The 15,092-nt window shown below is 36.5% G+C and overlaps 1 protein-coding gene across 9 annotated transcripts in view; it reads right to left on the minus strand.

The window, feature by feature from the left end:
• The window catches only part of ZZZ3 (zinc finger ZZ-type containing 3), a 101,662-nt gene that overhangs the window by 37,870 nt on the left and 48,700 nt on the right, over positions 1–15,092 (minus strand). For 7 of the 9 annotated variants that reach the window (XM_019644025.1, XM_019644028.1, XM_019644029.1 and 4 more), the window contains one exon: positions 9,192–10,747. The exons of the other annotated variants lie outside the window; for them this stretch is intronic. In XM_019644025.1, the coding sequence (XP_019499570.1) occupies positions 9,192–10,696 (1,505 nt within the window). In that variant the 5' untranslated portion in view covers positions 10,697–10,747. The remainder of the gene's footprint in view (positions 1–9,191; positions 10,748–15,092) is intronic. 9 annotated transcript variants of the gene reach the window in all.

Consider the following 15,092-nt stretch of genomic DNA (forward strand, 5'->3'; position numbering starts at 1 on the left):
CCACAGTGAGTGGCCGTCCAGCAGCCGGCGACTGATGTGCCTTGCCCGGGAAGAGCGCAATGATGGTGCCAACTTGGGCCAGGGAAGCAACGTCCTCCACAACTAGACTGAAGAACGAAAGGACAGCAACTTGTCTGTTCCCCTTCCCCCAATTCCCCAGCGCTGTTCCCATCTTCCCCCAATTCCCCAATAAAAATCTTTAAAAAAAAAATTTTTTTTAAATCATGCAATAATTCATTTTAAAGAGTGGATTTTATTCTAAGGATCTTTACTCCCACTACAATAGCAGTCCACTGGGTAAACAGTACATGAGCACCACAGAAAACAAGTAGGAAAGCATTCCCAGTCATCTAGAAAAGACATTTTAGTGACCTAAAATTAAGAAAGTTGCACTGAGGGTTGGCCGAGTGGCTCACAGGGTCGCCGGTTCGATTCCCGGCCCGAGCTGAGCTGCCACTGAGCTGCCTACAGGTGGCAGGATGGCTCAGCTAAAAGAAAAAAGAAAGAAAGTTGCACTAAGAATAAAGAAATAAAGTTGACTCAATAACACTGGCGGGAAATAGAAAATTAATAACTGAAGCCTGAGCAGTGCCAAAAGGGGAAGTGCAGAGAAAGAGAATTCAAAATCACATATATAAAACATGAATTATGGGCCGGCCGAGTGGCGCATTGGTTAAGATTGGCTTGGGATGCCAGCTCTGAGCAGCAGGGTCCCGGTTCAAATCCCACATTAGGGCCAGTGACACTGCGCCCTCTACAGCTAAGATGGTGAACAACAGCTCGACCTGGAGCTGGGCTGCCATGAGTCGCTGGCAACAGCGTAGGCTGCAGTGGAGCTGCAGTGGGCTGCCATAAACTACCATGAGTGGCCGGCAGCTGGCGTGAGCTGCCGTGAGCCGCCGTCCAATAGCTGGTGACCGATCTGCCTCAGCTAGGAAGAGCACAATGATAATACCAACATGGGCCAGTGAAGCGACATCCTCCACAACTAGACTGAAGTACAAAAGGACAGCAACTTGTCTGTTCCCCTTCTCCGATTCCCCAACACTGTTCCCCCTTCCCAATAAAATCTTTAAAAAAAACAAAACACAAAAACATAAATTAGAACTACAGAAATCAAATCACACCAACTTTTCTTTATAGATGAAAAAAATGACAACCACAGAAGTTAGCCATTTACCCAGAATCATACTACTGGCTAAAAATGGTAATAAAGGGGACTGGAGCACTCCTAATATCTAATCCAACCTTTGTAAATAATTTACAAACAACATTTTTAAAAATATTGAGATTCTAGATTTAAATGAGACAGCATTTTAAAAAATAAAAACATGATTACTGGTGACTTAAACATTACTTATGACATAAATTACATTTGTTTCATTTAACTTGACTTCACATCCATATAATATATTTTGAAATGTTTATTAAAATGATACTTTAGGTTTTAACTGTAATCTGTTTTTTCAATCTCACTTCTTAGCCGCATTGCCAATAAATTAGCATGATCCTTTCCCTCCAACTACAAGTATAAACATAACAAAATAATCTTATGCTTTTATAGTCTGAGAACTGTTAGCTAAAATATGATTTTAAAAAATACATTTAAAAATTAAGGGGAAGGAAAATATAGGACAAGTGAAAAGTAGCAAAAAAAGAAAAAAGTTGAAGTTCTCCAACTTAATACAAATAGTAAAAAATGACAGTACCAGGGAAAATAAATGTCTGCAAAATATTCTACATTTAATTTTATTTAAGAAAAAAATCATTTATGAGAAACTGGGTTAAACTGATAGTCATAAAAAAAGCATGTTCACCATGGCTTTCTAAAAATATAATACAGAAAAAAAAACTAAATCCCAGATACATTACTCCTTTATCTCTTACGGTTAAATCTAGTAAACTTTGTTTCACATCTTCTTGTGTGTCACTTTCTCTTTTACACATTCTCATGAATTATATCTGAACCAGTAATTGAATTTTTACTTCTGGTCCAACCAAAGCAAGGCCTCATCAACACAGCTAAAACAATGTCAGTCTTGTTTACCTTCATTCTTCCATTTAAAATGGCATTATTCCAACTTCTCTAACTTCAGCTTCTTAGAAAAAAAGTTGCTTAAACTAAGTTTTCAGGTATAAATAAAGACTAGCCCTCAGTTACAGGAATGTCAACAAAAAATAATCTCCAAGTGGTCAAACTGCAGACTGGGGATAAGTGTCAGAGAAAAAAACACATCTAATGCATCTTAAAATCAGAGACTTTCGCTTCCAGTCATGAGAGAATAACTAACACCAAATATCCTCCTGCCATACACAATAAAAAAAACTGGAAAAATCTAGAAATGATTATTGTTAGACATTGGAAAACGGGCAGCACAAGACTGACCTGTGAGAGAGGGCAAACAAATGAGATCAGCCCTGTGATCATCCTCACTTCCTACATGGAAGCACCATCAGTACTAGTGCACAGGTCTTGATGAGCAGACAAAAAGCAGGGTTTGGGGAGGCGGAATGAGGGACAGAGCACCAAAGAGGAAGAAGCAAAACAGAAAAAGGCAGAAATCTACATAGAGGTCATCCCCTTGAATTTTTGGCAGAATATAAAGTCGCACATGCGAAACGTGATTCCACAGGACCAAGCAAATAATAATTATCAAGGAGCTGTACACGGAACATCTACCAATGTTTTCAGGAAGCTAGAGTCATTCATGTTTCAACCAGCCAGAGTAAAGAGTTTTTTGGTTTTTTTTTTTAGCTGAGCCATCCTGCTACCTATTGGCAGCTTAGCGGCAGCTCGGCTCAGGCCGGGCATCAAACTGCTGTTGCTCAGAGCTCAAACTCTTGAGCGAGCTCTTAACCAACTGAGCTACTCGGCCGGCCCTAAGAGCTTTTTAAATGAAACACCAGAAAGGCCATGCTATAGAAGAAAACTAAACCTAGAAGACAGGCTACTCTGAACTTGCCCTTAACAGGGATAAAAAGAATAAGCCTTACTAGCATTAAGCTTATTATCATGTAAATTAACTGCCTATCAGAACAAATTTCAACACTTTAAAGAATAAAATCCATATTTACTATGGATTCATATACATATTTACTACGTCCACCATACAACTATTACTAGACATGTGAAAATTAAATCGTAACACTATAGATAATTCTGCCTACTGAGGGAGCCCTGAACAAATTATTCGAGTCTCCTCTCACCACTTTACAAATTGCCCTATGTTAAAATCAGAGATTAAAGAGACAAGTAGAAGTAGCTTTCCATAATAATGTAAAAGAAACAGTGGTAAAAAGACCCCCCACAGGAGAGAAGGAGGTGGAAAGGGGAGGGAGAGAGGGTGGGAAGGAGGGGTAGGTAGAAAGGTCACAAGATAGAACTTCCCATTAATTACTATACATTAAATATCTGATAACATGAATCATCACAGAAATAGTGTATGTGGTATACTAATATGCTTAGGAAATATGTAAAAATACATTTTTGAGCCTACTATAAAAATTACTGAAAGTTCCTGCGATTAAAGGCTAAGCCTCTATTAAGTCTCAAATAAATGTTAATTATTTTAGATGTGTTTTATTGCTAATGAGTATTTATTGTCCTATATAAAGAAACAACTATTGTTTCTCCATTCAGAATTCAGATATCTGGTAACTTACACAAGACTCTGCCTCCAAACCAGAAAGCAAACGAACAAGAAAACACAAAAAACAAACATCCTATGCACTAATGCTTACCTATACATTCAAAGAGAAATTCCTCAGTGTATGGCTCAAGAATTATAATTCTGACAAGGTTGGTTATTCTGATTTCCATGTTTAAAGAAAACTAAAAGCATGATAGCACAAGTGATGGAAAGCCAAGAAAAAGAAGAAAATGATAAAAAGCCACAGAACTTAGTTCTTAAAGCCAAACTTTAAGAACATAAAAAAGCAGAGAAGCCAAAATCATTTTTAGGCGAAAACAGACCTTTTCTGTTTTACCAGAAAAGGATCACTGTATAACCTCTGTTTAGCAAAGATGACCGACCCTAAATCAAGGAGGTTAAATAATACTTGAGTAAAAATATAGTCAGATTAGGGCAAAGAATCATTTTTAGAAACCACTAACATTAGGTTTCAAATAAAGTGTTGGTATTCAAAGGTTAAAAAGCCCAAAGAATTCACTGAATATCTTGCTGAGTCACTCACTTACGACCAAAATTTTTACACTTAAGGACAGTTATCTCCCTCCTCCCATTAATCTTTGTGCCAAACAACTGGGGCCACAGCCTTTTCCTGTGAGTTGAGAAGGTGTACCAAGCATGAGTTTTCCTTGGCAACCTCTCACTTTAATATACCCAACTGCATGCTAAACTTCTTCCCCAAAGTATTTTTGTGTGTGTGCGCCAATTATCCAAATCTGCTATTTAAGTTCAAGCTATAGGTGGTTTTATTTCCCCAGTTTGTACCTGCCAGTTATTCTTCACTGACACACTAACAAAATGTTTTTTTACAATAAACATGCAAGTATTTCATTCAGTAAATAAAACAGGTTACTTACCTGTAATCCTGACTCTTTGACAGATAAAACCAGATAATCATGATTTCAATTACAGAGTTTAAACTCAGGCTAAAGAATTTTGAAAACTGAGTACCCAAGATCTGCTCCATGAGAGAGCTCAACCTAGAACCCCGAATGTCCATGGAATATGTCCTTATTGGGTGAGGTAACCAAGTGTAGTTCAGGCTATGAATTAGAAGGTGAAAGTTCTAATCCCATTTCTATCCAGCAATTTATCTTGATACTTTAAATGAACAACCTAAAGACCTTAATCATGTTAGGAAATGAGAACCCTACAATGCCACCTATGTTATCTACTTCCGAGTTGTTATGTCAAATAAGAAACTAGATGAAGTTGCTTTGTAAACTATGAAGCACAATACAAATGTAAATTATTTTATCCAGGATAGGAAGACTCCTTTAGTGCTTTCTAAGCAAAATCCATCCCTAGTCCTGGCATTTTCTGGCCTCCTGAAAGAATTTATTTTGACAATCATTAATAGTAGTCTCACAGGAAGTGAATCTAAAGAACTGATGAATATTTTCTCTATGAGGCTTCTGAAACTGATGAAAATATCAAATGATTCATGTTAAGCATGGTTCAACAGAAGGACACAGCATAATTATTTAGTACATTAATGTTTTCAGAGGACCAAATTTGAAACTACAATCTTGTAAATATTCTTTAATATGGCTTAAAAATGTTCCGGCTGAGTGGCGCGTTGGTTAAGAACTGGCTTGGGACGCCAGAGGGCCCCGGTTCAGATCCCACATATGAGGGCCAGTGACACTGCCCTCTACAGCTAAGATGCTGAACGGCAGCTTGACCTGGGGCTGGGCTGCCGTGAGTCGAGTCGCCAGCGACGGCGTAGGCTGCAGTCTCCTGCTGCAGTGGGTTGCCATGGGCTACCGTGTGTGGCCAGCAGCCAGCGAGAGCGGCCAGCAGCCGCTGTGAGCGGCTGTCCAGAAGCCGGTGACTGATCTGCCTCGCCCGGGAAGAGCGCAATGATGGTGCCAACTTGGGCCAGTGAAGCAACGTCCTCCTCAGCTAGACTGAAGAACAAAACAACAGCAACTTGTCTGTTCTCTTTCCCCCGATTCCCCAGCGCTGTTCCCCGCCCCCAATTCCCCAATAAAATCTTTAAAAAAATAATTATATATATATAAAAAAAATACGGCTTAAAAATAAGATTCTTACCTGGACACTACATGATCAATACTCTCAGATGAGCAATAGCTATCTGACTCATATTTTCATTATCTAAAGATTTAAAAATTGGTATAAACATTAGCAATGTTATCATTGAATTAATCTTTTTTAAGACCTCAAGAATCTAGAAACCCTAAATCTGACTTTTCACCTTCTATCTGTTCAGAAAAGGTTACAAGTGCCTTAAATGAAGCTCTCCAAGGCCTTTCAAATATGTTTTTTAAACAATGAGAATTCAGAGGCACTGGGCCAAAATACATATTCATCTGAAAATTTTGCATGATTGCCTTGTGAATTGGAAGACAAGCTTTGAACATTAAAACCCAGGGCCTAAACTCTTCCACACCTGCTCTCTCTAGAGCCAGAACTTCAAAACTTACGAGATCGGTTTCAGTTCCTCTGATTCAAAAATCAGAAAAAGGTCAATTTCCAAACAGAAAGGGCCAATCCATAGTTCAGTACATGATCTCAGTCTGGCTACGAAGGTGCAGAAGGAAGTCACTAGGTATTATCTACCACTATACCAGATTTCATCAACCTTGAAGATCAAAGTGTTTTGAGATATGTTTTTCTGATTTCCCACCCCTAATCTTTGAGAAGGCACATCTGGTAAAATCACAGCTGGAATCTTGCTAGAGAAAAAGATACTCCTTAGTCTCTTGCTCATAGTGGAGTTTTCCATTTGGGAAAATAAATATATAAAAGCACACTGTAGGTTTATGTCCTGGAGAGGAAACAGGGTATAAGTAACCTGAACATCTGTAAATTAATTTCTCTGGCCTATGGCCTAATTGCTATCAATCAGGTCTAAGGCTAGGAATCTACATACATTACTAGGAAGCTTTTCATACATTACCAGTGATTAGATGACTTGTATGTGATATCTCTGTATGTGATATCCTATATGTGATATCCTTGTAAACAAGATGGATAAATAACTGGCTGAATGCTAGGATAAAAGGCTGTTGATTAAATAATCAATGTTAATTTAGAGGAGAGTTGCAACTGGAATAAAAAAAAGCTATGTCCTCATGGCTCCAAAGAATTATTCCATGCTCACTGTTTTCTATCAATAATATATTTTTTAAACTGGCTACCAGGAAGTACTCATTCCCTAGTGGCAGAAATATTCATGTGTAGGCTGAGCAATGCCCATTTCCTACTTTCAAAAGGCAATTATCTGAAGAACTTTTCCAACATGAGAAGAAAACAAATACTTGATGGGTGTGTATAATCTGAGTGTGCAGAAGAATAGTAATCCATCTACCCCAAGCGTTTTTTTTTTCCCTTTACTCCAAATGCCTTCTAACATTTTCAAACTGCCAGAAATTTACTTGAGACTTGAAAGCATTTAGATAGGTTATCATGAAGCTATTTTTAACAGTGACAATTTGGGTTCAAAAGAGCCTAGATTATATCCAACCATCTCTTGGCTCTAAACAAAAAGCACAGAAATAGGGACTTTACTGAAACAGGTTACATCTGACATGATCAAACACCATCTCCCAATTTTCCTTAAATTATTTCTAACCAAGGTGGTGAATTAATCTAGATGCTCTCTCTCCATCTTATTTCTCCTAATTCGTTTCCTTTGGGGGAAAAAAAGTTAAGTGTCAAAAGGTGCTATCTTCAAAAGATTTTGGAACAAGGCAAAAAAATCAAGAAGTGATTTCCTTTTGCCCAAAGTCACCCAATGAGGCATTAATTTGAGAACACTGTCCTAATAAAGCAACTACTACTCAAATTCAAAGACTCTGTGTATCCTAAGGGACCCAGGAAGCTGTACTGTTCTCACGCTCAAAGGTTTGGGAATATGGAACATCGTTTTTTAAATGTTATGGTCACCATCTTTAGACATTTGTTATATAGGAACATCATCGTTCAAATCACCATCAGGAGAGCTGTTACCAAAAAGTAACATTAATGAATTAATGGGAAAATATCTTCCATCATCAATAACCAGCTAAACTTTAAGAGAACATCTCTTTTGCCAATTAAACAATTAAAAGAAAATAATAAAATTAACAGGCTATCATTGTGTAAAAATGACCATTTCTTGAGTTTTTGGTATTTCCCCAAGACATACGCTCTGTTTCCTTGCACCTGTAGATAAACAACTCTACTTTTAAAAGCTGATACATAATAGTAATGGTAAAAACTCAACTTATTTCAAATTGAAAAAAAGTTCACTTGTGAGTTGTTTTTCTATCTTAAATTGGACTTCCAACATTTCAAATACATGAAAATGCTAACAGTTTCACAAATTAATAAAATGCTCGGATAAAACAATCTCTCTATTAAACCCAGCACTAAAATATCATTTATAAAGAAAACAAGAAAAATTGCAGAAGAGAGATCTATGCTAAAAGGTCACCAAATTATCATATACAAATCGGAACTATCTATAATGCATGACAAAAAGATTCTTATGTTCCACAACCAGGATTGATACTTCGATCTGGTACATACCAAGATCTGGCAATTTTCACACAAAAAAACATTATAAAGGTTTCTCAAATCAGTATTTTTATGTAGTCTATATAATCTCATTGCAACATTAATTCAAAAGAGTAAAGATGATCAACATATATATGTCTGTCTTCTACTATTGCTGAGTTATGATAAACACTGTTTGTTAATAGTTCCTTTCCGGTTATTTGAATTTTTTAATTTAAAAAGTGCCTTTATCACAAAGGTTGAGTGAGACCTGATGGTATTTTATGATACAGTCTCACCTTATAATTTAGAATCAGGAAAAAGCTGTCTCAAATGCTTTATGTAAACTATACAGCAGACTAATTCTTGCTAATATGCTAATTACAACATACAACTAGCTGTCATAATATTAACAGTAATATCTATTTCTTTGAGTCACGAAAGTAAAAATGATGCATAAAGCACGTTTTTTTAACCAAAAGTTGTAATTGGAAATTAGATGTAAGCAACTAAGATAAAAGTAGATTTCTAGCCTGCCAGGTTTCCCTTATCTGGATGATGTCTAAGCACTCATCATTAATTGTTCTATGCTGTCTAGAAGGCAGAGACACTTCACAAAGCTCTGTAACTATAAATCAAAGTGGACTGTGATAACTAAAGCTGTTTCCATTTTATAAATTCATTTCAATGGTATAAAACTTACTAAAAAACAAAAACAACACCATGTTTCCACATGTCTCTTCTAATTGGGACATGTTGAAATACCAAAATTAGAAAACCATATTGACATTGAGAAAGTAATAAAGTAGAGTTTTAAAGTCTTTCTTTTTGGGGAGTTTTTTTGTAAGAGCTGAGAAAATTATTATGTTAAACCTAAAACTTCAGCTAAAGCGTTAATTTTAGCTGTAATAAAAATGCTATGAATAGACATTCATGAATACCGAGAACTTGGGGAATAATAAACAAAGCAGAATTCATGGTTACCATATTTACACATACTCTTTGTTGTGTTTCAGTGCCACATGATCTGATTCAAAGTAATAAACATCAGGGTCATCGTCTTCCTCTTCCGTTATGTGCGGATTGGCACTCTCTTTGGCAGATGGCAAATGTCCAATATGGAGTCTTGCCTCTGAGGGTGGCTTACTTTGTCCTTCACTCCCATAATTTTCAGAGTCACAACATATCCCTTTTTCATTCTGAGAAATTTCATCAGGATTTGTGGGAGACTCACTTATATTATCACTAACAGTTGCATTTGTTTCATTGGGACTAAGATTATTCTCCTCAAATTGTCCATTTTCTCTGCAAGGAGAACTGTTTTTTGTGGGACTACCCCTGGCAGGGGCCGCCCTTCGTGGTGAAGTTCTCAGAGTATATCGATGTTCTTGAGGTTCTGATAAAGACATCATTTGAGCTGAAACACAGTCTAGAACAGAAGATGGTTCCGGTTCTCCCGAGAGTGGCATACTCTCAAGTCTTGTGTCCAGGGCGTTACTGGTGTTTTCATTACACCGCTCTTTTGAGGCACTGCTATCTCCCACCACATCTACTTCCTCCTCAGAATCCCTTAAAGATGACTGAATTTCAGGAATAGGGCCTGTGGCTGGCTCAGTGGTCAGCTGATTAACATGTTCCACAGGCAGGCATGCAGTTACTATTTTGTGGTCCTCCAACTTGACCTGCACTTCTGAATTCGTGCAAGGCACGTTATGGTCTATATAACTGTCCTCCTTCCTACTATCAAGGAACGCTGAAGTGTGGGTGTCCGAATCCCCATTTTCAGCTACTGATTTTTCCTGCGACACATAGGAACCAGCGCCATTTTGTTTAGCATTCCCATCAGGCTGACAGTCATCACAGTTTACACCAGCCGAATCACTGTCATCAACACCATTGACAGCCAAATAGCCTGTGATTTCTTCAACTACTGCAGAATTAAGTGGCCCTTCCTCACTGACATTCACCTTTTTAATTTCCCTTTTCTCACAATCATCCAGTATAAGACATCGACAAGCTCGTTTAGTCCCTTGAAAATCTGCATCATTGTCCACTACTGTACTCCTCTGTTCTACTGACTCCTTGTCTGATTTTATAGGTGAATCTTCTTCTGAACTGTTTGGCGCTTCAGATCTAAGACAACGCTTAATTCTTTTTAAAACTGGTGAAACAGGTTCTGTTTGCCTTCTCTCACAACTTTCTATAGCCTGCCTTTCTATGTTATCTTTTTCTGAAGAAGAAAGTCCTCTTTTCCTAGGGCTTACCCATGATTCTCGAGTACTTTGCTGTTTTAAATCAGTAGTTCTCCCATTATTATTTCCTTTCTGAATTTGCACAGGCTCTGGTCTCTTCTTTGGCGATCTTGATCGTACTTGAGAATGAGAAGAGATTTCTTCAGGGTGAGCAATGCTACGATTCCTTAAAGTTCTACCACAAAAAGATTCATCCAAGCCGTTTAACCCCACTGTTGATCTTGTAACACGAGTAGATCGGGAAGCAGCCATACTATGGCAAGTCCCTACAATACGGCCATCATGATCCACTCATTGGGAAACCTTCAAAAACGTAAACAAAATAATGAGAAAAAGGTAATAGTTAATATACCTAAAGCAAAAGTATAAAGCTACAACTTTTAAATCTCAGTATAGCCAATATTAATAAATTACATGATATAATTTCTTTGATTAACATTTCCAAAAGTGATATTAATAATAGCTAACAATTATATGGCACTTAAGATGTCCCAGGAATCATTCTATATGCTTTAAATTACTTCACTTAAGTCTCACTACAACTAGAATGAGTGCTATTATCATCCCTACTTTACAAGTGAGAGGTTGAGCCGCATACAGTTTAAGTAATCTGTCCAAAGCTAAACAGGTGAGTGAGTGGCAGGGCAGGACTAAGAGACCACGGTCTAACTTGCCTCGCTGTGTATCTGCCTTGCTTTGTATCTGCCCCTGATACACAGGCACAAAGGGCCCAGAAAAGATCTCTCTGAAGGTCAGGATTTCATCTTGGTTATTAAAATAATAACCTTGAACTTATAGAGCAGCTATCACAAAAGCTATCCCAATCATTTCTTGTTTTCTCAAAACATTCCTGGGAGGTAAAATGGCAGGCCCTGATCTTTTTAATTCACTCTTAGTAAAATGAGTTTCCAGTCAAATCCTTTGATAACAAACTATGTGGTACCTAAAAAATTTTGGTTGCAGAATTTTTTGTAAATAAGCAGATGGATATAAATCACAATCTTAGCTTACACTAGCTAAGAGCAAAACAGAGCAAAACCAAGCCTCCCTGAGTCCCAAGAAGTAGAGCCATAAATTAGCAATTGAAAGGAAGTATTCTAAAGAAGACAGAAGAAAAAGAAAGAAGTCACTGAAGCAAATATTGCATTTAAGAAATCAGGAGTGCACATATAACCCACCCCATCCTTTCCTTCTTAGAACTCCTGTATATGTGGATATGCCACAGTTTTAGGGCGTGTTGGGAGATGAGTATTTTCTGGTGTGGATGCTTGGTGTTTCTAAGAGAGAAATGTGAGGAAAATTGAAAAATGCCGATTGATCCATTTGGATAAACTCTGAGTGGTTTCGTGGGTATTTTCCAAAGGCTCTCCTCTCCCATCAAGCAGAATACAGGAGCTGTTAACATTTCAAGTCTCCATTCTTCTTCTGCTCTTCTGTTTAGCTTTCACAAGATACTTTGCCACTTCACTACCTAACTTCAAATGGAGTGCAGGATGGACAGAGAAAGAAGCCAATAATGGCTGTAGTACAAAGTTTCACAGTACCCACCACCTTCCTCCCTTTTGCTATCCTTCCCACAGCCTCCCTCTCCTATAACCCCCAAATGCCATTCTACCCATCCCCACAAATCAAAACCAATTTCTCCTTTGCCTCAGCTAGAAGTATCTAACACTGGAAAGGTTATGAAGAACTATAGAACATGCCACCACACACAGAAAAAGAAACATTAAAAGAAATTGTCTTTCTGTTCCTGCCTGCTGACAAATGAAACGAGTGAGAAAAGTGCACTTAAGGTAATAGTGGGTTGTCAGAAAAGTCATGACACATTTTTGCACCAAAAAACAGAAAAGTTACGTCATGACTTTTCCGACAACCCAATAAATTGCTGTAAAATATGTAAGTTGGTTGAACTTTAGTTTTGTTTCAGAGTATGGCATACTTTTAAAATTTTAATTAACAATTTTAAAAACTCTTACAACACTCACAAAACCAGCTCTGGGGTTAAAGCATGAAAATTTGTTCTAGAGACTTCCATAGCAATCACATGAACAATAAGTATGGGACACAAATCAGAACTTGGAAATACATTTCTCACAACAAACTTTTACTGTTTGGGGATTCATTACAGGAACCTGACATGTTATTCTCTTTTGTTAAAATCTTATCAAGATTACAATCTATTATTTTTATTCATAGGTAATAAACACTGAATGACTCATAAATATCCACTTTTAATTACAAAAAATTTCAGTTAAACTTCAAATGTTTCAAAAGAGCACAAACCAAAAATTATTAATATCAATTTATTTGTTTCATGTACCCAAATCTGAAGCTCTCAAATTTGAAGGTTACTGATTTTTAAATATCAAGTATCTATGTACATATATAAAGAAAACATAAATAAATAACTTTACTTACAACATCTAATGCAATTTTGACTATATTCATAATTTATGATTTCAATATAATATGGTGATAGTAATATTTTATAAATACAAAAAAACCTCCTAAACTTTACTTTTGAAAATGTGATGCCAATTAGGGCATATAAATCTCAAATTATTCCAATAATGGATATTCCTAGCAATTCGTTTCTTTCCACACCAATCCATATAAAAGCAAAATCCCTGCCTTGTTATTATTTATGAAACAAACCTATTAGTAGTGGTACCCAGAGCTACTTATATATCATTACAAAACACCACCAGTTAGGGCCTATTTTATTTCTTCACCAGTCCAGTGATCAAAATGAAAGACTAAACCTTTTTTGTTTCATTTACAAAAAATGTTTTTAACCCATTCAACAACTACAATGAAGCCAAAGTTTTAAGAGTTCTCAAATGCTATGCTATTGGGCCATATTTAAAGCAAAAATGTTTTATAACAAAGACCCTTTTGGTATCTCAAACTCTTATAACTTAAAGTGTGGCCTGAGAGCTAGCGTCATGGGCAGCTCCTGCAAACTTGTCAAAAATGCAGAATATCAGGCCCTGCCCCAGACCTACCAATCAAGCAGATTCCCGGGTGATTTACATGTGCCTATTAGGGTTTGAGAAGCAGTGCCTTAGACTACTGCATCTAGACAGCATTTTATTAAAATAATACAGTGTTTAAGTTTCAAACTAAATTAAACCTATTTATAATATATCCTTTAATTCTTTGATTTCAATAACAAAAAACCTAAAATAAAGCCATGATCTCTTTGACAAAGAAAGCACCAGAGGACTATAAGAATCTCTTGCTGGAAATTAACATACTGCATGCATTTAAGGTAATAAATGGCTTAAAATTCTGAAGATTAAAATTAAATAAAATTTTAACACTCTTCCCTCTGGTTGATTTTTTTTCTTCTAACTTTTCTTTCATCTTTTCTATTTTGGATAGGCATACATAAAGGCATATACTTTCTCTATCTCATAAACTGAGTGCAAAGTTCAATTACCAAAAAGGAACTAAAAATGTCCTGATTATCTCAACCAAGTGTCAATATTATTTTGCCATGCTTAGCAAAGTATTATAAATCAGCTATTTTCCTCATTTAGATACAAAACAGTTACTGAAAAAATTCAGTGAAGAGGTTTGGAGCACAAAATTATATTTCTGTCAAAAACTAAGGTGCTAAGGGAACAGAAGGAAGCTCTTTTACAAACTAGTATCTCAGAAAATACCCCTGCTAGTTAACTAAGCAGGAGGCTCGTGGTGAAAACCTTAACCAGCACCCAACTGGAACTGCAAATTCAATCACTCTAGTTTTATTTTAGACTTAAAGGAAACAGTATGTTAACATATTCAGATGGGCAAAGCCCAATCTAGCAACTAGAATGAAGTTTTCTCTATATGTTATACACCAAGTAACGGATGTGGCTCTTTCTAGAATAGAGGAAAGAGAATATAATCAATCACTAGAATTAAACAGACTCCCTTCCTCTTTTCCTGTCGGAGGGCTTATCTGAGAGGGGTTATCAACCAAATTTCAGTCTCTCCATTCATTTTAAGCCCCAAATCCTACCTATAATTCCATATGTATCACCTATTTATTTGCTGTTCAATTACATCCCTCCCTCAAATATGATTTTTGCCTATTTTTGCCTCAAATCTAACAAGGTTCTCAAACACTCTCTGAAATACTAGTATCAGTTATGTTTCAGATCATAAACTTCTAGCCCCTGTGCACACATCTGCAGAAATACTTCAATAAGAACTGAAAGGAATAATAAACATTAAACTAAAATGGTCTACCTAATGAAACACTACTCCAGCTAACACCTTTACTTAAGAAAAAGAAATCTCAAAAAGATATTTCCAAGATACTGCAACTTTTTGCTCCTACTACAATTACCAAAGTAGTACAGTTTATTTTGGGAATTAAGGGACTGGTAATCCTCCATTATCATCAATGTTCTAGCTGATATTTACTATCATAATATTTAGTTTTGTTAAGTAAACAATTTTTAAGAAACTGGTCATGATACTAGGTAGACAAAACAAAGTGAAAAGCAAAAAGAACAAGAACAATTGGCAAGTGTTATCAATGAGTCTTTTTCTATTTGTCTAGAACATAAACATGAACTGCTTAATGATGGTTCAGACTATCCTTTTCACACAATTTTTTTAAGACAAATTTCTTCAGCCAAGCAATTACCACTAT

This window comes from Hipposideros armiger, unplaced genomic scaffold (assembly GCF_001890085.2).
Source record: "Hipposideros armiger isolate ML-2016 unplaced genomic scaffold, ASM189008v1 scaffold_84, whole genome shotgun sequence".
Taxonomy (NCBI): domain Eukaryota; kingdom Metazoa; phylum Chordata; class Mammalia; order Chiroptera; family Hipposideridae; genus Hipposideros; species Hipposideros armiger.